The sequence below is a fragment of the Phaseolus vulgaris genome, chromosome 2, assembly GCF_000499845.2.
Source record: "Phaseolus vulgaris cultivar G19833 chromosome 2, P. vulgaris v2.0, whole genome shotgun sequence".
In the NCBI taxonomy this organism is placed as follows: Eukaryota; Viridiplantae; Streptophyta; class Magnoliopsida; order Fabales; family Fabaceae; genus Phaseolus; species Phaseolus vulgaris.
This window is the reverse complement of record NC_023758.2, coordinates 27135302-27160435: the sequence shown is the minus strand read 5'-3', so window position 1 is coordinate 27160435 and position 25134 is coordinate 27135302. Positions and strand designations below refer to the sequence as shown.

The window sequence follows — 25134 nt, the reverse complement described above, 5'->3', positions numbered from 1 at the left end:
TTATTTTTACAAGTATAATAAAAGTGTCACGTATAAATTAGTTTATAGTTCATGATTGAATGAGAGTGTTAAAAACCAATAATATCAACGTGAATTAAATTTGTAAATTATTAAAAATCTCATATCAATTAGATATTAAAATATTTTATAATATTTAAATAAATTTAAATTTTATTTTAAAATTCAGATTTATGAATTTAAATTTTACTTTAAAAATCAGATTTATGAAATTTAGTTATACTTAAAGTTCCCTTTTAATATAAATAGAATTTGATTACATTTATCGAAATCAAAATCCATTCATTTATAAGTAAAAAAACATCAATTATGTATTTCCTTGCTCGCATGATGAGCCAAACAAAACGAATCAATAAATTATTATCTTGCTTGCCCATTTTATAAGCTAGGAAAAATGTGTTGAGAATAAGAGTTGGATACACATATCATACTGGGATCTAAATCATGATTAGTATGTGTAAACAAACGTAGAACACAAGAAACATGTATACTTGTTCATTTCCTAGAAATACTATCATTATATTAAAAAAATGTCACAAATCAAACCCATTTTTCATGCTTGTCATCATAACAACCACTCTAACATTTTCATAAATTCCATATTGAGAAGTTGGAAAAAATACATTTTATCTCTAATAAAAATTTAAATCAACTTCGGTACACCGAAATTATTTATTTTTCTCCTAAACTTTTTTTAAATGCCTACTTTTCTTGAACCATATACATGCTATAAATTTTCTGAATAAAGTTGCATGTAATTTGGTGATAAGGTAAAAGCATAGAAATAAGCTAAAAAAGAATAGTATTAATAAGTCATTCTAAGCCAAAAATCAGATTGGATCTACCTTATGGCCGCAAAAGTTGACACTCAAAACTCAACTTCACTACCGACACCAAACTGAGAATTAAATGAAAGCTCGTTTAGGTTCATTTTTAGGCTAAGATACATGTAAGTTTTATTTTCTCGACTTCTAAACAATGTAATAAACAATGTAAGATTAAAATAATATTATTAAAATTATTATTTGTTTTGAAATTCGAACTTTCATCCAAACCATCCACCTAAAATTATTGGGTATTTCGAAGTACTTTCAAATAATAAAACACATAAATGTTTCAATTAATTCATTTTTATTTCGAAATAATTGAGATATTTGCAGGAATCTTAGAGATTAATGAAGGAATATTAAGCATCGGGAACATCGTGGTGGATAGAAGCTGAGCACTAAGAACACATTATCTAATAATTGCATGTGTGAGGAGGTGGAAGAGTGGTCTCACGCAGTCACGTTCATGAATTGGTTAATTAATAATCATGTCCCTGACGGTGCTGCTTGCTATGCTGCACCCATCATCTTTCTGCACTTTATATTAACATCACTCACGTCCATCAACAACTCTTTCTTCTTCAATTCTGTGAGGCAGACACGGTTTTTTTAATTGTATTCTGTAATGCTTTTTGCTTCTCTTCTTCAAAACATGTTGCTGCCATTATAATTGTGTTAACAGTAGCAAATATACTTTAGAGAAAGAAAGCAGAAAAAATGGGAAAGAAAAGAAGTGAAGGATCTGGTTTTTGACTTGGTTTAATTATTGCCATGTCACTTCTCTTTTGTCAACACTCACCACCGACTTCCTCGTCACTTTCGAAACTTCATTTTTATTCTTTATATTCTTCTTCAACCGATTACTGTCGGCTGTAAAAATAAAACTACAGGAATTTCACCAAACGTTTTAGTTTATAAATTTTCTTCATGGATTTCATCTCTACAAGTCTGGTGGTGGTCATGTGATTCCTTACAATTACAGAAGTTATTATTAAGATGAATGTAGGATGTTAGAGTATTTTAAGTTTAATGTAAAGTTTGATTTCTGTTAGGCAGTTAGATGAATGTGAAGTTCGAAAATTAGTAGTGGAAGATCGTCAAAAGAAATCTTGTCATGGTCCGCGGAAGAAAGAGAGGTTCGTTGTATGTGGTCGGAATTACCGTCTAAGGGAGTGACCATCCCAGTTCAAAAGATAAAGTCCGGTTCACAGAATCTCGTGGGCAGAAGAGGTTGTCTTTATAAGAGAGAAACTCATAGCCATAGGTCAGATTTAGGATGAACGAGCATGGAAAGGTTCAGGTAGACTAGTCAGAGGTACTTATGGCAGTGGGAGCACGGGTCGTGCTTCAGAGGTTCCTAGACGACAGTGGGTTAAGAGAACCAGTATTCCAACTGTTGAAACATCTCCAGAAAATTTCTTGTAGAGTATGGAGTATGTTTGTTATCAGGCTATTCCAGGATCTGGTCGTTCGTGTAAGTGGGAGCCGGTAGGAACAGAGAACGGGTCAGTGACTGACGTGTTGAAACTCAGGGGAGTTTTAACGAAGTCTTCAAAATGATTAAGAAGGTTGGTGGCAACTAAAGGTGGAACATTGACTTTCGTTGACAGATTACAGAAGTACATGTACACAGTTGAAGCGCAGGTGAACATTGTTCTGTGGCTTCAAGTGGGAGATTGTTGAGTGACCAGGACCAATTGGGTTGGGCTGACTAGACACCATGTTTTAGTGACTGGGCTTAATTATTGTGTCCTCTCTATAATCTCTATTTAAGAGATCTTTGTTCTTGTAATAAAATTGTAACAAACAAAATGAAAACCTAATTAATTGCTTGTGGACATAGGTTGCAGATTGGCGACCGAACCACTTTCAATCCTATGTTATTTATTTTCTGCGGTTGATTCGTGATTGTGTGTTGCTTCCGCGTGCGTGTTTTCCCATCAATGACATCAGAGCTTGGTTTGTTTACACACTAGAGATCCGATCAGCATAAATTAATCAACAAGACATGAAAATTGCGTCTGCAGCGGCGTCCCAGAGCTAGGGTTTCATAGGGGCGGCGGCAACGTCCCATAACTAGGGTTTCGCAGGGCGGCAACGACATCCCAAAGTTAGGGTTTCGCGGGGGCGGCAATAACGTCCCAAAGCTAGGGTTTCGTAGGGGCAGCAGCGGCGTCCCAAAGCTAGGGTTGCATGTGTGTTCTACAGGTGTGTTGGTCTGAGACGGCACAGAGCGCGCAAGTGCGGTGCGAAGTGTGAACAGCGGCGGTGTGTGTCCTGGCAGCTGCGGTCCAGTGCGGCGGAGTGCTAGTGCAGTGGGGACTGCGACCATGTCTATTGGTGAGTGATTTTGGGTGGTGCAATTTTTGCGTTCTTGATTTTTAAAAAAAAAAGATTGTCAAGATCTAAAATTAGTTGTACCGAGTATCTCGACTAGTCGTTTGAGATGGCAAAAGACGGGAAGTTTCGAATTGAAAATTCGATGCTACAGATTTATATTGGTGGAAAATGCAAATTGAGGATTTGCTAGTTCAGTTACTAAGCACATCAATAAAATGAATTCGATCTTAGCCAGACTTACGTCACTGGGCATTAAGTTTGGATGATGAAGTTCAAACTTTACTACTAATATCGTCATCACCTGACGGTTAGTCCATAACGGTTACAACAGTTACCAGTTCAGCGAGATCCGATGGATTCACTTGTGAGAAGATTCGTGATCTCATTCTTGGCGAGGATGTCCGAAGAAGGAGTTATGGGGAATTATCTAGTGAATCGCTATATGTCATCAGAGGTAAGAAAAATATCAGAGATAGTGGGAGCAAGAACAAAAGAAGAAATCAGTCAAAGACTCGGGATTGCTCAAGTGTAACATGTTGGAACTGCAAGGAGGTGGGGCATTTTAGGAATCAATGCCCAAATGATAAACAAGTCAACATTGCAGAAGACTTGGCGGATGAGGACCTTTTAGTCTATTATGCAGATAGCAGTGTGGATTTCTAGGTCATGGATTTTGGTGCTTCATTTCATGTTACCCACAACAGTGAAGCATTGGAGATTTTGTCAAGGTAAGACTAGCAGACAACAGAACCCTTGATGTTACGGGAATGGGTGACATAGTGTTGAAGACACCAGTTGGTTTCTAGACTTTGAAGAATGTCAGAGTTGTTCCAAGCTTAACAAAAAGTTTGATTTCTGTTAGGCAGTTGGACGAATAGGGACATGATGTGAAGTTCGGAAATTAGCAGTGGAAGGTCGTCAAGGGAAATCTTGTCATGGACCGCGGAAGAAAGAGAGGTTTGTTGTATATGGTCGAATTACCGTCTGACGGAGTGACCATCCCAATTCAGAAGATAAACAAAGTCCGGTTCACGAAATCTCGTGGGCAAAAGAGGGTTGTCTTTACAAGAGAGAAACTCAGAGCCACAGGTCAGATTTAGGATGAACGAGCATGGAAAGGTTCAGGTAGACCAGTTAGAGGTACTTATGGCAGTGGGAGCACGGGTCGTGCTTCAGCTGAGGTTCCTAGACGACAATGGGTTAAGAGAACCAGTATTCCAACTGTTGAAACATCTCCAGAAAATTTCTTGTAGAGTATGGAGTATGTTTGTTCTCAGGCTATTCCAGGATCTGGTCGTTCGTGTAAGTGGGAGCCGATAGGAACATAAAACGAGTCAGTGACTGACGTGTTGAAACTCAAGGGAGTTTTAACGAAGTCTTCAAAATGATTAAGAAGGTTGGTGGCAACTAGAGGTGGAACATTGAGTTTCGTTGACAGATTACAGAAGTACATGTATACAGTTGAAGCGCAAATGAACATTGTTTCGTGGCTTTAAGTGGGAGATTGTTGAGTGTGAAGCCATAACCAATTGGGTTGGCTGACTAGACACTATGTTTTAGTGAGTGGACTTAATTATTGTGTCCTCTCTATAATATTTACTTAAGAGATCTTTGTTCTTGTAATAAAATTGTAACAAACAAAATGAAAACCTAATTAATTGCCTGCGAATGTAGGTTGCAGATTGGCGACCGAACCACGTTAAATTCTGTATTGTTTATTTTCTGTTGTTGATTCGTTATTGTGTGTTGTTTTTGCGTGTGTTTTTTCCATCATGTCTGACATGGTGTCAAAATAAAATTTGTGAATTCATACATATATATCCTATATTAACACATTTTGATAAGAATCATTAGGTTGAAGTAGGTGACTTATAATTTATGAGTAAATATTTTTTAATTGTTTTTTTTTCTTTTAAATGGTTCAACTGGTAGAATGAAAGTTGAGAATTCATCATATTGATTAGTTTAAAGGTACATAATGATATGGATTGTAGATCTTTAATTTGTGAATATAAAGTCTTTATGATGAAAGTTTAAGTGGTGTGTTTCATTGAGGCAGAGTGATGAAAGGTCACAATTGAATACTTGTGGATTAAGTCCATTTAAAAAAAAAATAGTAGTCATTTGAAAGAAACTCGGAATTAACCTTTCTTTGTATTATGGGGTGATGTTACGAGTAAAGAAAAGAGAAGAAATATATGAATGGTGTATATTTTGCATCAAGTGATTTGCCAAGAAAAAAAGTGAAAAGAAGGTGGGACTTACATACTCAACATCCCTTTATCAAATCATGAGATTTTGAATGAAAATTTGTTTGGCGCATGCATTATTTCCCAATTTATCCTCCTTTAAGGTGTCGCCTTCATTCTAACATCACTTATGTGAAGAAATACACATAATTAAGGTTAATTCTCTTAGCATCTTCGTTCCTTCTTCTTGCCCATTCATATATTTTTTCAAATTCAATAATACATTTTTTAATATGATAAAAATTTTGTTTTTTATTTTATTTTCAAGTGGTGGTCATTGTTTGTGGTGGCTTGTAATGAACGATGGTGATTAAGATAAGTTTTGTGATGTTTTGGTATTTGCTTTTGTTCTCTTATTTTTATTTTTATTTTAAGCTACAAAACTCAAAAAAAAACTAATGATGTGCAAAAATGGAATACAAAACTAAAAAAAAATTCTTGGTGAACATTGAATACAACAAACACAACTCAAATTATGGAACTGCTCTCTTAGAAGTTGTGGCTAAAAACAAATATAAGTGTTAAGGAAGTATGAGATGTTGGATGCAATTAAGAGATTATTTAAAAATGTAAAATTATACTTTATTTAAGGGGTTTTTTACCATGATGGAGTTTTTTTTTTTTTACCAAAATGGGGTCCGTTTAAAAAAAATTACAAATTTAGGCAAGTCATGCCAATTTGGCACGACTTCATATGCACAAATCGTCCCAATTTGATACATCTCTGTCATGTCATACTGAAGTCGTGCCAACTTGGCACGACTTCTGTCATGTCATACTGAAGTCATGCCAACTAGATCCATACACGATTATCCAATTTTTTGTTCCTTAAAACTAACTCTTAGAAAATTATGTATCAAATTAATTTTTAACATTACATAACTTACTACCCAATATAAACAATAAAATTAAAAAAAAAATTATGACGTGGTAGAAGTTGTGCCAAGTTGGCACAACTTTAGTATGACATGGCAGAAGTCGTGCCAAGTTGGCACGACTTCAGTATGACATGGCAGAGTCGTGTTTAATTGGGACGATTTGTGTATATGAAGTCGTGTCGAATTGACACGACTTGCCTAAATTTGTAATTTTTTTTAAACGGACTCCATTTTAGTAAAAAGCAAAAAAAAATAACCCCATCATAGTCAAAAAAGTCTTATTTAAGGTTATTTAAATTTTTTAAAAAGGTTAAAATTGACTTTTTCATCATTTATATAAAGGTGGAGAGAAATATATGGAGGTGGAAGGAGAATTTGTACATAATCAATCATATATATTAAAAACATAATTAATTGTGTCTTGTTACTAAATTAATTATTTGTTTGGTTTCGTGCATTCAAAAATATCATTAATAATATATAGTAGAAATTCTAAGATTAGATTAGTGAAGTGGAAGATTGTAACTAAATTTATAGGCTGTATAGTATGGATTTTACCTTTTTAAATATGGTTTTAATATCAAATGTTTAAAATAAATATTTGAATAAAGAAATACAATCAAGTTAAATAAACCTCTTCGTAATATATCCTACAATCATTTATATATATTTAGAAAGAATAGGTAATATAATCATTTACATGCTTATAATTATAAAAAAGTTATTTTTAGGATATAATTTCATACTTATCATTACCTTAGTACAAAATATGATATTTACGACTTTCTATAAAGATGGTTTTTAAAGAACAATCGCAATAAGAGAGGTGGTGACAGTTTTTGTAATTTTTTTCAATTTTTCGTTGTTTTTAAAGACAATTCAGATGAGAATCGTCGTTAATTTAGGTAACATGCAAGAATAAAGACGGTTCTATAAAGAATCGTCGTTAATGATCTATTTCAGAGAAGAAAAAAAACTTGTGCGCCCCCAAACTCTCTCTTTCCCTCACTCATTTTCACCAAAACTCATTTTCGGACTCACTCATTGCATTCTCTCTTTCCTCACTTATTTTAACTCTTTCCTCACCCACAGTCACCGCTAGCTACACCACCTCCTTTGACCGCGTCGCCATGAGCAGTCGCCGCTCCGCCAGACCATAGCTCTCGCCGCAACCACGAGCTTCGTTCCAACTCCCGTCGCAACCCTCCCTTGTTTCGTCCCAGCTCCTGGCGCGACCCTCCCTTGTTCCATCTCCTCACAAACCAGATATGCTACAAAGCAAGTTCGTTCAGTTGTTGCAACCGCCGCCAGCCTCCTTCGCGTGTGACACCAGTCGCTAGCCTCCTTCGCATGTCGCATCACTCGCTGGCCTCCTCCGTCGCACCAGCCAACGTCTTTCCCTAGCCAACGCGTCCCGCGCTCGCCACCATCGGACTTTCCTTTTCGTCAACTTCACTGTATCGTGCACGCCAAAACGCAAAAAGGTTAGTTTTTTTATTTATTTAATTAATTTTATAATAAATATTTTGTAAGTATATTTATATTAGTTAGCATTTTAATTTATTTAATTAAATTTATAATAAATATTTGCATTTATATTTATAGTAGTTAGTATTCTAATTTATTTAATTAATTTTATAATAAATATTTGCATGTATGTGTTGATTAGTAATGATTACTCTATGTGTATATTCAACACACATATTCTTGCAAAACTTTTGTAGAATGTTATGTATTCTTAATTTGTTGTACTATTTTTCATATTTAAATTACGATATTAAATACTTTTTATTTTTTTGATATTTTTATGCAGATTTGAAGAATATATATATAACACAAAACTTTAATATATATATATATATATATATATATATATATAAAACGAGAGTTCCATCTAAAACCGTCTTTACAAATCTTTATTTTTTTAAACAAAAATAACCACTTATAACGACAACTCCAAAAAGAATAGTCTTTAAAAAAAATCGTTATTTACTAGTCAAAATAATTATAGTTACACATCTCATTATTACTCATTTATAATGACATCCAAAATAATGACGATTCATAAATCGTTTTTATATATTTTTTTACTAGTGTTAGTGTTAGGTGGTATATAGTTTTTTTATTAATGATATAAATGATTTATTAACTATGTCAAGAATTTATTTATTTTTATAATTATGAAAAAATTTATGACTATGAAAAAAGTTTGTAGAAATTTAAACTCTAAGATTCAATTTGACATAAATTAAATTTTACTTCTCTTTATACCAAATGTTTATTTAGTCTAATATATTGTTTACTATCAAGTTAAATTATACAACAAACTTATAAATGAAATAGGTTAGAAATTTGATCGTGAACTTGAGTTAAGTGGAGTAAATGTATAAAAAAAAACCTCAAGAACTTAATATCTTAAAAATTTAAGTTAAATATTATATTCTCTCATATGAGTTTATTTATGACTAATTCGTATTGGATTTTCTCAGTGTATTTTCTTAAAAGATCTTAATAACAATATTTGAGTAAGTCAAATTTATTTTCGTGACCTGCTTAGACAAAAATATATAGAGTAGATTAACAATCTTTTATTTATAGATTTATTATATTGAAGGGTTTCTACTTAAATCAATACATACCAATATCAAAGAGATTATTTACAAGTGAAAAAAATAATTAAAAATTCAAGTATAAATTTAAATCTTAAATAGCAATGAGAAAGTTGAATAAAAAAATAATACCCACAAACCGATTAATAAAAATAGGTAAACATACTAAAATAAATAATTATCAATATAAATAGTTTTAAAATCATGCTAAAATCAATTAACATTTTACAAAGTTGTTTAACAACTATAAGAGTCATACTTTAATAATTATCCATAAATATATGCAAATAATGATGTATATGTAAATTTTATTTTAACTTATTAAATAATAAATATTTGTTTTAATAGCATTAATAAATTAATTAAATTTGGATTAAAAAATTTCAGGCTAAGTTATTTATAGCTTTGGTGGCTATAAAATTGAATTAGCTTTCACCATTTATTTTCATTTTATTAATTAAGTGTACTTTTTCCATTAAAAATCATAATATTAAGATACACTATTTTTGTTTATTTTAATGTTGTTACACATAGCACGATTTGATAAAATTTATATAATTTAATTATAAGATTTTTTATTTTTTTTACAAACTGCCAGTGTATTAGTATTGTCTATTAACTTATAAAATTAAAAATAATAATATTTTTCAAATAAATTATTTTTAAAAATGGATAAATTATTGCGCTATACGCTAATGAGTTCTCTTGGGATAAAATCAAATTAGTTCATTAGATAAAATAAGTTTTGTATCATAAAATTTGTATTAGTGTCTAAAATCTTTAGAATTATTTCAAACCATACTTAAGTCAAAGCTAAGTACAATTAAAAGAGATAAAGTATGTGATCATAATAGTTATTAATTATTATAAGTAATAACTAAAATTAATACACTTCACAAAGACTTATCTAGTAGTTAGGAAATAGTTGTAAAACATTGAATGATTAAAAAAATAATTAAGAGGGTGAAAACACAATCAAGAGGGGTCAATTGATTGAAAAATGTTCTTTAAATAGTTTTAAAAAATTATTTAAAATTGTTGATATTAGGAAAAATTCAATGTAGTGACTAATGAACATCAAAACAATATAATTTTAAGAGAATGAGAAAAAAAAATAAGAACTTAAGAAAACATACAAAAATTTTATACTGATTTAATTCTTTCAAAAAAAAGCACTTTAAGATACAATTTTAATCGATTATAACCTGATTTAATCGATTTATTTATAAAAAATTGTGTTTTCTTTATAAAAACATGATATAATTGATTATGTTTCAATATCTAAAATGTGTAAAAACCAATTTAGTAGAATATAATTGTACTGGGATGGTCGACCGATGAACTTGACTCAGCCGACTCAGAGAACCAAATCCCAATTTAAACGATAAGGTCGACCACGTGGCACATGTGGCCGACCGACATGAGACGTTTAAGTCAAAGGTTGACCTGGTTAGCAAGACTAACCCATGGTTAAGGATGACCAAATCCAACCCTAATCGCAAACCAACTCCTTAATCCGGCCCAACAACAATGGTCCATCAAGGTAATATAAATATCACACATTCCAAGGAAAAAGGTATGTCATTATCTACAGTATTCTAACAGCCGAACACTACCGTCCTACTAACTTGAGCGTTGGAGTGCCATTTGCAGGTACCTCACCCGCCTGAGGAGCCATTCGGCAAGGAAGGCTGAAGAAAGTGTTGGATACACGAAGATCGACCGAACAACATCCCGAATCAATAATTCTTCCAGTCCCCAAACTAGTTCGAGAACAATAATCAATTAGATGAATAACTTTTAAAAAAAATTTATCTAAACCGAGACAATTAATTATTTTTTATCATCATCAATTATTTTAGAAGCTTATCTAAAAACTTTAATTTTAACTCTAAATAATCAATTATATACTTATCCTACTCAATTAAATGTTCATAAAACAGTTTTTATGCTCAAAATATTATAAAAGTACAATAATTATAATAGCGAGAAAGACATAAGGAGTGTGGCCATATTACTTTGACAACCCATGGAGAGAAAGACATATGGAGTGTGGCCATCATAAAAAATGGCACATGCTTTTGATATTAGTAATAGTTAAAAATTAAATAATGCAAGATTTGCTTATGAATTTTCTTTTAGGCTTCATTTAATTTCAACTATAACTCCTATTATTTAAACTCTTTAGGTGAAATTAAAAAAAAAAAAAGTCAAAGGTGTACTAAAAAATCCAACACCGCGTGGAAAATACAGCTACACAAATAGTATCCTTATGTGCCAATTGGAAGCGTATTTCAAAAGCATTGCATACATAAGTTAAAGTCACTTCTCTCAGATCCTTGTTTTCTTTATGCCAAGTAAAATATAGTTAAGTTTTTGGCCTATCCAAATTGTTAAATTGACCACTGAAAAATCAATTTTCCGTAGCGAAATAAGCACTTTTCTTATGCAATTTGATAAAGAAAAAGGAAAATTGCAAAGGGTAGAAGAAGATTCCACCACCGACGTGAATGTGTGTTCCTCGTGATATCTTTATTCCTTTCTTGGGTTATGTCTGTTCATTTGGTGTGGGAACATCTACTTTTCTTGCTATGCAACATTTACATTAATTACAGAATCATGTTCTTCAGAAATCATAAATTATTATAATCCACACCAAAAATATTTAATCAAACACTAATATTGTTACCATTTTCTTTTTCACTTTTGCCTTTTATCTTTATCCTTTTTTGTAGGTCAATTTAAAATTTGGTGTGGTCCAAGTATGTTATAAATCCAACTAAGGTTCTTCTTTTGACTCACATTTTAGACTATTAAACCTAATTTCCCACAATCGTTGCAACTTCAAGTGGAACCATCCTAATCACCGATCTCCCCAAAAATTTTCTAAATAATTAATTTCACATAAGTCTTATATTTTTTTTCTCTATAAAGATATAAAGTGCTCCTTGAAATTTTAAATTGATTTTTCTATTAAAAAAATAACTAAGCATTCGTGTAATTTATATAATCCCCTTTATGTATAATATTTTTAAATTAGGTTTTGTACTTCACCTAAAATAAATTATAGAAATTGTGATAAACAATTGAATAAGTTATATTTCAGATGGGGAAGTTGTCAATGGTTTAGTGTAATTTTTAAAGAGTGAGTTGTCAATGGTTTAGAAGTGGTTGTCTTGGTTGAAACGAAGACTTGGTTTTGGATTATATTTAAGTCTCTTTCTGATTTTTTTTCATTTTTTATTGGTGTCTCGAACCTTTGGTTTGTATGTTGATATATTTTTGAGTTCAGGTGCTTGTTTTTAGGATGTTTAATTTTGAGTAAGGTTAGGAATATTTTTTAATCATGAAAGTCCGATGGTGCGCGTTTTAGGATAAAATGACTTAGGTCTTTTATTCTATATAAGAATTTGATTGAGTGGTTCACATTTATTATTTTTTATTGCCCATAAAAAAATTATATTTTAAATTTGGAGAAAGGGAATTGTGATGAAAATTGTTTTTAATAAGTCACAATTTATTTTAGAAGTAATTAAATTCAATTTAAATATAGAAAGAAAGAGAGAAGATTTAAAGGAATAGTTTAATTAGGTAAACTAAAAGTGTCACCAATTGACAAAGGCAATAAATTTATCTTGGAAAATGTGAGAAAAGCAACAGTAATTAGAAGGTGACTAATGAGTGGAACTCTACCAGTGTATGTGCTTTAACATCTCAATGAGGTGTAGTTTAGTTAATACACCATTACCCACCAACTTAGGTATGCTAATTATTGAAAAGTTCTTGCTCATTATATTTGTTTTATGTTTTTATTTAACTACATTTAATTTAATCGTTTAGGAGTTTGAGAAGTTAAAGTCAAGAACTTTAAACACACTTTTCTTTCTTTAATTCATCCACAACAATAAAATCATAAAATAAAAATTATTTTTAAAAACAAAAAATAATTAGTTATTAGAAAATCACGAAATAAAAATTATTTTTAAAAACAAAAAATAATTAGTTCCTAGAGTAACTAAATTAGAAATCATTTTAGATATAAAATTTTTTAAATTAGTTTATATTATTGTTTAATGGTTTCTAAATTATCTAATTAGCTACAATTCTAAATTATCTAATTAGCTACAAAGATTTTTGCTATCTAATTTAAAATTGGTAGAAAAACCTTCGTAGATACCAATTTAGAAACCATTTAACAATAATAAAAACTAATTTATAAATCAATTTTGTTTTAGTTTCTAAAATGATCTCTAATCTAGTCAACTAATTATTTTTTGTCTCTAAAATTGGTTTCTATTTCATGATTTTTTTTATAGTAATTAAAATATCTTTCAAAAATAAAATTATAATGAGATATTAAATTTTAAAACAAAAATATATCAAATACAATAATTGATTTTATATTATCTCAACATATATATTTGAGATTGGAATAATTTTAGTTATGTTAGTTCCTTCTCACCAAAAAAATTTATTTGTAAATGAACTTACATAAAGTCTTTAATTTCTTGACTTATGATAGGGTACTGTACTATAATTTGATTATGGTACTGTGGAAAAAGGATAAGTTGTGTCTTAAAAGCACTACACATGCTACAATAACGAATCTACTATAAAATTGTTTTTTTTATTAAGTCAGACTCTACCTAATTTAGGTTCCAATCATGTTGAAATTATAAATTCTCTAGTGTAGAACTATCTAACTTTGTTTGTGATATTATATTATATCCTTTGGTTTCAATATTGTGTTGGGATTTTTTTTTTCAGCTCCTTTTATTTTGCTGGTTTAGATTTGTGAAATATTATACCAATGGATTAGAGTTGTAAGTTGGGCCAAAAAAATTAATGATTTATGTAAAAATCGATCCAGTTCAATACCATTTTATACTTTGGCCCACTGGATGAAATCAAATCATATAGTGTATCAACTTTTAGAAGAACTCATTGATTTTAATTATATTTTAAATTTATTTTAAAAATTAGGTTACTTACTAACTTCATTGGAGTTGTTTCAATAAATCCTTCACCGTTAATTAAAATTATATGTTACATCATATATATTAAGTTAAACTTATTAGGTACAATGTAAAACTCATGCAAATTTGATAACTTTCTAATGCAAAACATGTAATAATGAAATTAAGATAATTAAATTTTAAATTTCTAATAAATTTTGATATTTATAATTGACTTCTTTTAAATATTTTTGTTTTATCGAATGTCTAAAACTTTTATATTTTTTCAATTAAGTCTCTATTATTTAATTTTATCACAACTAAAATGACATGATCATTTACCTTAATTGATTATATATCCTGCATGAAAACTAAAACATAACATAATTAAAGTTTAAGTCTCTTATGAATTTGAATGTACATTATCCACACAACAGCAAAACTAAAGTACCAAAATTCAATTGAAAACTAGAATAAAAAATTTAAACTCAATAGAACAAACTTTTTAATAAAAGTTTAGTTAAAAACATCTAAATTTATAAAGAGTTAAAACTTAATTAAATATAAAAATGATGTATTTAAAAAGATATATTAAACCGTGTCCTTTACAACACCAGGTTTCTCTTTTACTGCTGCATTGATTGCAAATCATGTGTTTGGTCGAGGATAAACAGATTCTAAAAAGAAATATCAGTACCGTATTATTTTATTTAATCTCTTTCATTCGTTTCATCACAAATGAAGTAGAGTTATGAGATTGTGCGCAAGTTATTAGAACGAGTTATATTACAGTGATTCTTAGTAAGAATCGATAATATATATTATTTTATTTTACTTAGAATAATACTGGTTAAGTTATTTAACCGATGTAATATATGACTCATATTTAAAAGACGTGGAAGGTAGTTTCGGTAGATGGTGGAAGGTAGTTATTTAACCGGAGAGTTTTGCTTTCAATTCCTACGATGAAGGGTCTTACAACAACATTTCCGACAGTCGAATTATCAAATGACAGCATTCTGATAGTCGTGTGGATTTTTTTCAACGCCGACCAATTTCACGCCATCGTCCACAACAGCGATCGCACGCGGTCCTTGCTGTTAGTGGCGGAGTTGTTCCCGGTGCGTCATCACGTCGAGCGCGGCAATGACGACATCAAGATCAAGAGCTACAACGTTGCAAACGTCAAGTGATTTGACGACGCAGCTTAGCGAGTGGCAGCTTGGCGATCTGGGAGGGGTCGCAACCCATGAGAACGAAAACTTTCAACTCGGCCTCGTAGCAGAGGAACTTGTTGAGAAGGTGACGAAGCCAAGATATGGAGAGGAGCGTCACCGAAGGACATCGGTGGTGGTGGACAAGAGTTCGGAGAAACCGTCTCCGACATGCTTTTTGAAAATATTATTGTTACAAAACTATCTTTATCACGTCATCATTTTTGGTCACGTTGACAACGTCAAATGTGTGTCATGTTGCACATGGTGTTAACAAAACATTTTTCAATGAAATATTCCAATGTCCTACTTTTAATTTGTATTTATAAATATTTTAATTATTAATTGAACTTATTATTTATTTCCCTGTAAAATGAAAAAAATGGTAAAAAAGGAAAAGAGGTTAATTCTATGATAGTGATCGAAAGCAAGTGAAGACAGAGTTGGGAGCTGATGTGAATTAGGACGTAGTTGTCCCTTCCTCTACCATTCATTTTCTACATATAATCACTTCTCTTCACTCTTCCAATAATCAAACTATTAAATGTGGGAAGATGTTTCAACAATGGTTTCAAACAATTTATTGAATGAATATGACATAATAAATTTTATTGGAAAAAAAAAGCACACACTTAAAAATCAATAATTATTATTGTGGTGCATCAGTCAAATCTGATATTCTCATAAACATATAGGTGCTATGTAATTAAAGATATTAATTTCGTATCAGTAGTGCTATGTAATTAAAGATATTAATTTCGTATCAATAGTGTAAATCAAGGACATTAATATTATAACAATAAAGAAGTAAAGATCTCATAAAATCAACTTAAAATTAAAAGACAATGTTTAATATTAAAAAATACTGAAAATAAAATCAAATACAAAATGAAATCGAAAGAAAACTTTAACTTTATATAATGAAGTAGTAGGAATAACCATTAACAATTTAACTAGAAATTCCTATATTTATAGTAAACCTAATAGTCTAAACCTATATCGTTTTTCTTCTGGAAGAAGAATTATGTTTAGATGATTTTATTTATAAATACTAAATTTTTTTCTTAAAACTAAAATTTCCCTTGTTATGGATAGAAAAATATTTTTTTATTTTTAGTTGAAGTTCTTATTTAGGACAAATCATAACATAAGGTTTTAATTTACATTTTATGAGTCCTATTATATGACGTTATTTTTAAGATCTATTTGTCTATTTTTAAGATCTGATGTGAATGCAAAGGCAGATTAATTAAGGCAATTAAAGAGAGAAAGAGACGAAAAATGTAAGAAAGCAAGAAACAAATGAACATGCATGTGTATGAAAGGTAGATATTGACGTAGCAACTTCTTGTTTCTTTTCATTTCATTTCACTCCAAACTCTCAAACTTCCCTTTTTCATTTTCCTTTTCCTTTATAAACCTCCATATCCCCACTTCCCCCATGTGCACGCATGTCTTAGCCATGTGAAAAAATTAAATGAAAAATCCACATTCAGACCAAACAACTATTTATTTTCATACAACCTCATCATGCTATTCATATATATATATACTTATAAACATGCATGGATACTTATTAAATTCACCTATACTCAAAAATACCTAATGCACGTTTGGTTATGTGTATTTATTTTTTTTAAATGATGCTTAAATTTATAAGATCTATAACATTTCTTTCTCTTGGTAATTTATGATATGAGTAAAAAAAAAATTACAGCATCATTAAACTAAGTTTTTAGCAGAAGTTCACTCATTTATGTAGATCTCCTAAATTTAAACTTTATTCAATGAACCTATGGTTGGTGATGAACCTAAATTGAAGTGAAAAATAAAATAAAGACATTGTGATAATGATTGGGACAATATTGTAATGATGTTTATTAATGAATATGTACTTGAATGGTCACATTCACCTACATTTGTACACACAATTTTTTCCATCACTACCTACGTACTCTCTGATTATTCCATGTCTACGTACTCACATGGATATATCATTTTCTTTAGTTATTGAATGTTTGTTTATCAAGAATATGCATTCTCATGATGAAATGAAGTGTCTTTTACTTTTACTTTTATAACGTAATGAATTCTATTAAATTTTCTTAAGTAATTAAGTGACCCTACCGTTTATTCTAGAGTTCATATTTACCTCAAATAAAAAAATTTTACAAAAAATAATTTCAATATTATGATATACTATTATTACTATAAAATTATTAAATAAAAATCAATTTTAAAGATAAAAAATAATATAATTAATTTATTAATTAAATTAAATATTATGTTAAAGACAATAAAAATTATTAGTATTTAAATTAGTTTTTATTATTAGTAAATAGTTTTAAATTTATAATTAATTAATAACTAATATTTTAGTTACCAATTATTTAGATTCTAAAGTTCGTAGTTGAAATCTACCAACTATTTATCAATAATAAAAATAAATCTAGATACCAATATTTTTTTAATCTATAAAATAGTAAATAATATAGTTAACTATAAAAATATTTTAAAATATCAATTGTTAAATCTAACTTATAAATATTAATTATAACATACTTGAAATTTATTGAAACTTAATAATGAAAATTAAAACTAAAAAATGAGGTGTACCGATATCTTCAATTGGATATACAATAACAAATGAAGATAAGAAGAGAAAGTCACATACACTTATGTGTTATTACCTTTGCGCCCCTTATTTTTCTTTCAACTTTTCTTCACTGACTTGATCACACACTGCATGCATACACTTCATACACAAATTTATTCCATGCAGAGATTCTTGACTTTGACACAATGAATCTCGTTGACTGTCTTGAACGCAATGCCTAGATGTAAGTGGAGTTCATTAATATAACACATTTCACAGAGTTATTATTTATGTAACCTGAGGTTCTCGTAAACATTATATTTGCATTTCCATTGTTGTTTGGTTGATTTGGTTTGGAGAGTTTGGCGAGTGAGGAGAGTGTGAGTGATAGCCATTGGAGAGGGTGTTGAGTGAGGTGTGCTAGTTTCATTAGTTTAACGTTCATCTTCCAAGTCAGGTTAGATATGTTTTACATTTTACACACTGTCTAATCGATTAACCTTGTAAAAACACAACAAACATAATCGATTAAGCCCTAGAAAATAGTTCATAATCGATTAAGCATAAGGCATAATCGATTACCTTTTATTTTTTGGAGCATAATCGATTATGTTCTGTGTGTTAATGGGAGCATAATTGATTATGTTCTATGTGTTAATGGGAGCATAATCGATTATGTTGTTAAAATTGTGTTCATAATCGATTGTGTTTGTTTTTTAAGGTAAGACATAGTCGATTAGGCTCATGAAAATAGTGGATAATTGGTTATGTTGTTTTTTGAAGGCAAAACAGAATCGATTATGTTCTCTCTTTTTTTTCAGATTTTCCAGTTTCAATTTTTTATCAACTTTTCTTAGGTTTTTTAATTTGATGTGGGTGTTTTCAAGTCTTTTGTTGGTGCAAATTCTTCAGACACAACTTCATCTTCACCCATAAGGTTCTTTTGTTCTTCTCCAAGTATATAACTTTTTTTGAAATTTATATTATTTGTCTTTTTGTTGTATTCATGAGTTTATGCATGTATTTATTTATTATGTGTTTATTTATTATATATTTAATTTGTGTAATTTATTTTACAGTTAATTTGAATAAGTTTGTGGTTTATTTGAATATGTTTTAAAAATTATTAGTTGATATGTAAGAATTTATTGTGAATTGTATTAATGTAATGACTTTATATTTTTTTTTCTTCAATTTATTGTGAATTGTATTAATGTAATGACTTTATATATTTTTGTCTTCTATTAATGAGTATTTTATGTTCATCCCATGTTTTATTCTAGTACAATTAGTGTGCATTAATCATAACTACGTGTTTCTCTAATATTTTTATTTTATTTTTTTATAATGCATGTAAAATTAATGAATGATATTAATCATTGAAACGAAATTCAGTGCACCACAACCTTATTCGCATAAGCATCCAATATTTTTTTTCATTATTGTATACCATAATATTCACCCATGCCTTATTGTGTTACATAAGTGCATCACTTTATTCACCCATGTCTTAACAATTTTTTTTGTGTGGAATTAACTAATACCACCCATATTCAACAAATGTAGACCATGGAGTACAAACAACTTCAAATGCCTCAACATGATGTTCAAATCCTTCTAAATAATCATAATTAACAACACTTCCTTAAACATCGATTACCTGATCTCATGCCTCTCTTGGATGCACTAATATTTTATACTTTAATTTCACATTGTCAATGTAAAAGCGATATGACTAATTAAAAGCTTCGGGAAACACGATATTTATTACATTCATAAGAGCAATATCTTTATCACTGACTAAGACACTGGGTAAGAATCAAATTTTAAAAATAACCCTTTAAGTTTTTTCAAGGGTCCACACAAAGTTGTTTATACATTCAGATGCCAATAAAATAAATTTAACAGAAAATGTCATCCAGTTGAAATAACACCAACAATCTCAAGTAAGATTTTCCTATACCTGTGAGTTTTGTAGGTACTATCCATCATGAATACTATGGTAAAGGAATTTTATAGTTTCACAGAGTCATGGTGTGTCCAAAAATATTTGACACCAATTTGTACCCTAACCAATGAATATACATGTTTTGTTGAATTAACATCCTTCAATTATTGCATTTTAGTTCTATGACTTTGATATGATCTATGATGGTCATAACTTGCATTATAAACTTGTTTTTGGGTGGTTACTTTCTTCTCATTATGCTCCTTTATTGTTAACAAAATATTTATAGGTTTCACTAGACTCTTTAGCATATTAATAATAAGCATGGACTTCTCATTATGTATTAATCTACTAACATATGGATGACCAACCACCGTATCTACCATATTGTGATTATAAAAGGCATAAAGTAATTTCACTTTATTCACCACCTTTTATCAATTTCCCTCGCAATCTAAAATGACTCTCACATTTTCTGCTTCTACTAGTAGTTACTTCTAAGTCTTTTATGTATTGTCTTTATTTGATACCTCTCTCACAACCTAATAATATGTATGTCTTCCTTATTTATTGTACACTTGTTGTATCTTACCATAATATAACAATAACAAATTCAAAATTATAAACAACCTTTCTTTCGTAGTCTAACAAGTTATCCCGAGTATCGAATACCTACAAAAACATAATACAACTTTATATATAATTCACAAAATATGTCTAACAAATATACATTATCTAAATATTAATATGTTAATAACATTTACATAATTTATTATAAACATATCACTACATGTGGCCTACATTTACTATTCAATATGTTACAAGATAAAACTTACTCCATATCATTATCCTCGACATCTTAACACATGTCAATCTCATATGATATTTTTGTATAGAAATTTACATCCATATTAACTTTGCAAAAATGAAATTAAGGTGCCAAAAATAAAATAATAAAAAAATAAAATTTTATTGTTCAGAACACCCATTTTGGAACTGAAAATATGTCTTCCAAAATGCTCAATCCATAATACGTATTTTACCATTTGGAAAATGTTTTTTAGAAAAAAAAAATTACTATTTTAGAATGCACTTTCTTGAACATCAACTTACTATTCTAAAATATGTTTTTTAGAATTAACTCTGAATTTTGGCTTCTAAACTTGTTCTCGAAAGTTGAATTTCTCATTTTGAAACACTTGTGAAAGACTTTTGAATTGGGTTTTTTTGGAATCTACAAAAATGCTTTCGCATGAAAAAATTCATAATAAAATTTTCCTTACTACTGCATTTTGGAATAGAGTGCTTCTTCCTGCACCTTTATCCCTTCTTCAGCCACCCCCATAGTAAACTTGATTTTACTATTATGCCCCTTAGTAAAATAATATTAAAAATTTAAAAGTAAACCTAATTTTACCTCTTTCCACTTTGTTTTAGCACTTTGCTTCCTTTCACCAACAGCAGAAGCGCGGCGGCACCCACCCCTCTCCTTCAAAGAACCAACAGTTCACCTCCTTTTCTTCAAACCACCAACAGACCTTCATCCTCTCCCAGCAGCCCCCATCCTCGCCTTCAAAGGAGCACCATTCACTTCCATTGTAAACTCCAAATCACTGTTCAAGCATTGAGCCTCTTCATCCAACATTGAAAATGTTAGTTCCGGATTCTTTGTAGAGGAATTGTTTTAAAGCATGCATTGTCTTTGTTCCACATCACACAGATTTTTAAATCCAATAGTGTGTAGTTAGGTTTCGTATTTAATAATCCGGTAGTCTTTTTCAATAGTTCAAAATTGTGTGAGTTCCGGATTACATAGGTTTTCGGATTAAATAATCCGGTAGTGTTTAATTAGTTCCGGATTATATAATCCGGTATGTGGTTTTGAATGTTTCGGATTACGTTGTTGTTGGTTAAGTTGGTTTCGGATTAGATAATCCAGTAGTATTAATTTTAGGATTTCGGATTAGCTAATCCGGAAGTGACTTTTTTTTGGAGTTTCACGTATGCAATCTTGTTTAGTTTATTTTGTTTCCCGTTGAAGAACTTTTTTTTTAGATTATGTGTCATGGTTCACCTATGACAGATATGGCTAAAACAAGAGGTGGTGGATCTCAAGGTCATGATCGAACAAGACCAACGACATCCGTCCGTAGAAGAGATTAAGGTGTTGTGGAGGAAAGAATTGGTGTTGTATTGATAATGACAATCAACAAGAATTACGTGATGATAGGCAAGTAGACCAGGGAGAAGGGTTTCCTGGAGGACCTTCTGATATGTCTTTGCTGGTAAATTTTGCTGACCATGTTGCTATTAAGTTTTGGGATGGTGAGGTAAGAACGAAAAAACCTTCAATTAAATTGTTTTTGTTAATTATTGTTTAAATTGATTTAATTATATTAAATATATACAAATTTTGTATTAGGATCGGGGAGAACTTAAATTGGTATCCCACGGTAGGAAATTACGTAAATTTGGGATACCTCATGCTGAGACTGAAGTTCTTATACAAAATTCTTGATTATTTAGTATGTGCAATATAAGTTATAAGGTGGGGGACAGGGGTTGATTTCAGCCTTTTTGAAAGGTGGCATATTGAGACAAACTCCTTCCACCTTCCCATAAGTGAGATGACCATCACACTTGATGATGTGTCATCTCTTTTACACCTCCCCATTTTGGGTCAATTCCCTACGTATGTGCCCTTAGAGTACAACGGAGCTGCAACTATTTTAACTGAGTTATTAGGGGTGGAGGAGGCTCGTGGGAAGGCTGAGATGAGGCAGTGCGAAGCGTCCACGTACGATTGAGTTGGCTTCGAGATATATATGCGGAATGTTGCACTCAAGAGGCTTGGGAGTGTGCTGCTAGAGCTTACTTGTTGCATGTGGTTGGATGCACTGTTTTTGCAGATAAAAGTGCCACATCTGTATCTGTTTCGTACTTGTTGTTATTCAACAATCTTCGTATGTGCGGTGGATACGCATGGGGAACAGCAACACTTACACATCTATATGAGTAGTTGAGGGATGCCTCCTACTTTAACACAAAGCAGTTTGGCAGTTATGTGACACTTGTTCAGGTATGAAACCATACAAATAATTAGCAATCACATGTTACATTCCTTAATTTTTTGTATTAAATATTTTATAATTAATATGATCGAATTATGCATGCATGGATTTATGAGCACTTCTCGGACATGGGAAGAAGGGATATTAGGAGTCTTCAAAGATGATGAGCTATCATTTACAATATGGATGCGATCTACATGCTCAAAATATGAAGGGATGCGTTTTGTTGACCTCTGAAATTTGTTTGTTTGACTCTTTTGGGATCTTTTTGTCTTGACTACATTAAGTGGTGCACATAATGTTGTCATGTCTGGGTAGGCAATTTCATGCAACTTGTTTTTAATTGTCACTTTGCCACACATGTCAACCTGTTTGAACCGGGATAGAATGACATCCCATTCTTGTTGAATTGACAACTCAAATGATGAATCAAATTCAGATAAATCTAAAAAGCTTAGTCTCGTCCACATAACATGAACTTCATTAAGAGGAATGACACCCATAGCATATCTGGCTAATTGACAAGCACATGGTAATTCGTGAGTCCGTCTAAGTACACATCCACAACATTCACTATCAAACCCCACATCATTGACCCGATCAAACTCTTCAGCAATGAGAATCAAAGCATGTTTAGATACAAAGCCAACCAACATTTTGTACAACTGCACATTGAATGTGTGTCCTATCACATGTAAACTCATTTCAAAGGATGCCTTGATTTCGTTATGTTGAAGTATAATAACATGCTTGATAGCATCCCAACATGAGCACAAGTTTCCCATGTTATTTTGTAATATTCGTTTCAAAGACCAATGAGCTGATTCAACCCTGTATAAGTATAAAACATAAAACAATTAGACGTTATACATGTTCTAAACAAAGTAAAGGCATTGATTTACCTGTTTGATGTTGTATTTCCCAAATGCATTAATGAATTTGTCCAACACTTTACAAAAATTTTTTTGTGCGGAATAATCCATGTGTTCTTCACATATTCAACAAGTAATGGCCACGGTAAACAAATAGTTTCAAAACTTTTAACAAACTCATCAAATTTAGCAATATCTATACAGTCAATGATAGTCCTCCATGAATCCATCACAACTTCCCAAGCCTCGACAGAATCAACCAACATTTTACACTTTGCTTTAACATTCTTATTGATATGAAACCGACAAAGAAGGTTTCTTGCTTTAGGAAACACAATATTGATGATCTCTATCACAAACAATGACTTCAGGCCCCACATGCGATGTCAAAAGTGACCCTCTAAATTTTTGTAGTGCCCATATGAAGTTCCTTTCCTTCTCGCTATATAAGAATGCAAAACCAGCAGAAAAGGACAAACCTGTACAAGTCACACCAACAATCTCAAGCAAAGGCAGTCGATATTTGTTTGTTTTATAAGTCGTATCCATCAAGAATACAATGTTAAATGCATTCAAAAGTTTCACAGCATCAGTATGAGTCCAAAAAATATCACTAACAATATTGGAAGACTCATGACACGTACTCCAGTTAAGATAGTTGTCACGGTCTAACAACATCATTAACTGTTGTAATTCAGTTCGTGGTCCTCTAACTGATCTCTTGTATGAGTATCTTGCATTGTATACTTGTTTTATTGTTGTCGTATTATTCTCCTTCAAAGTGCGTAGTATGTTACTCGGTTTAACCATGCTTTTAGTCATATCAACAAGCATGGAATGTTCATTCGCTTTTAATCTGCCCGCATATGGATGACCAACTAATGCATCATACAAATCATCATTATGAGTACCACATATTACCATAAGTACCCAACCTTGACCCTTTCCAATAGGTTTACCTCGCAATTTAAAGGGACATTGACATTTTCGAGTACCAGATACAGTAACCTCCAAACCATCTTTATACTTTCTGTACCCCCTTTCACAGCCTAACAAGACATATGTTTTTCTCCCTTGCTTTCCATTTGCTATGTCAGACCTAATAATGACAATAACAAAACCAAGTCTATAAGCAACCCTACGGACCCATTCAAGTAAGTCTTCTGCGAAGGAAAAACCTACACAAAGTTATTCCAACAATATTACAAAATCACTTCTTCAAATTATAAAGCAATAAACATAAATAGAATGAAATTTTATTCACCTCATCTGTTGTAAAATGAGTACCATAATCCTCTTTAACTAATTCAGGTTGATGCACAGAATTCATTAATTCTTCCATATATATCATTTTTACTTCATCCGATCTTTTTGTAATCAATCCAACCTCCATGTCCATACTTACACCTTCATTCATAAAACATAAATTTATATTTTATTCTAATTTTCATAAATTCACACAAGTATGCAAAATAAAAACAACATTCAATTACCCTTCCGGATTGTGTAATCCATAAATAAAATAGTACCTTCCAGATTAGATAATCCGTAATGCAT

The 25134-nt window shown here is 30.8% G+C and overlaps 1 protein-coding gene across 1 annotated transcript; it reads right to left on the bottom strand.

The window, feature by feature from the left end:
• Positions 1–22505: 22505 nt before the first annotated feature.
• Positions 22506–23843, bottom strand: LOC137809296 (uncharacterized). Its single transcript, XM_068610428.1, has 3 exons — positions 23608–23843; positions 22825–23536; positions 22506–22667 (listed from the first exon to the last, which is right to left on the bottom strand). The coding sequence occupies exons 1-3, from the start codon at positions 23841–23843 to the stop codon at positions 22506–22508; spliced, it is 1110 nt and encodes a 369-aa protein (XP_068466529.1).
• Positions 23844–25134: the final 1291 nt, after the last annotated feature.

Coding starts and splice junctions, on each gene's coding strand:
- LOC137809296 (XM_068610428.1), bottom strand. CDS start 23,843: ATGTTGGTTGATTCTGTCGAGGCTTGGGAAGTTGTGATGGATTCATGG. Junction 23,537..23,607: donor GGAAATACAACATCAAACAG/GTAAATCAATGC, acceptor ATACTTATACAG/GGTTGAATCAGCTCATTGGT. Junction 22,668..22,824: donor CTTCTTCCCATGTCCGAGAA/GTGCTCATAAAT, acceptor GTGTTAAAGTAG/GAGGCATCCCTCAACTACTC.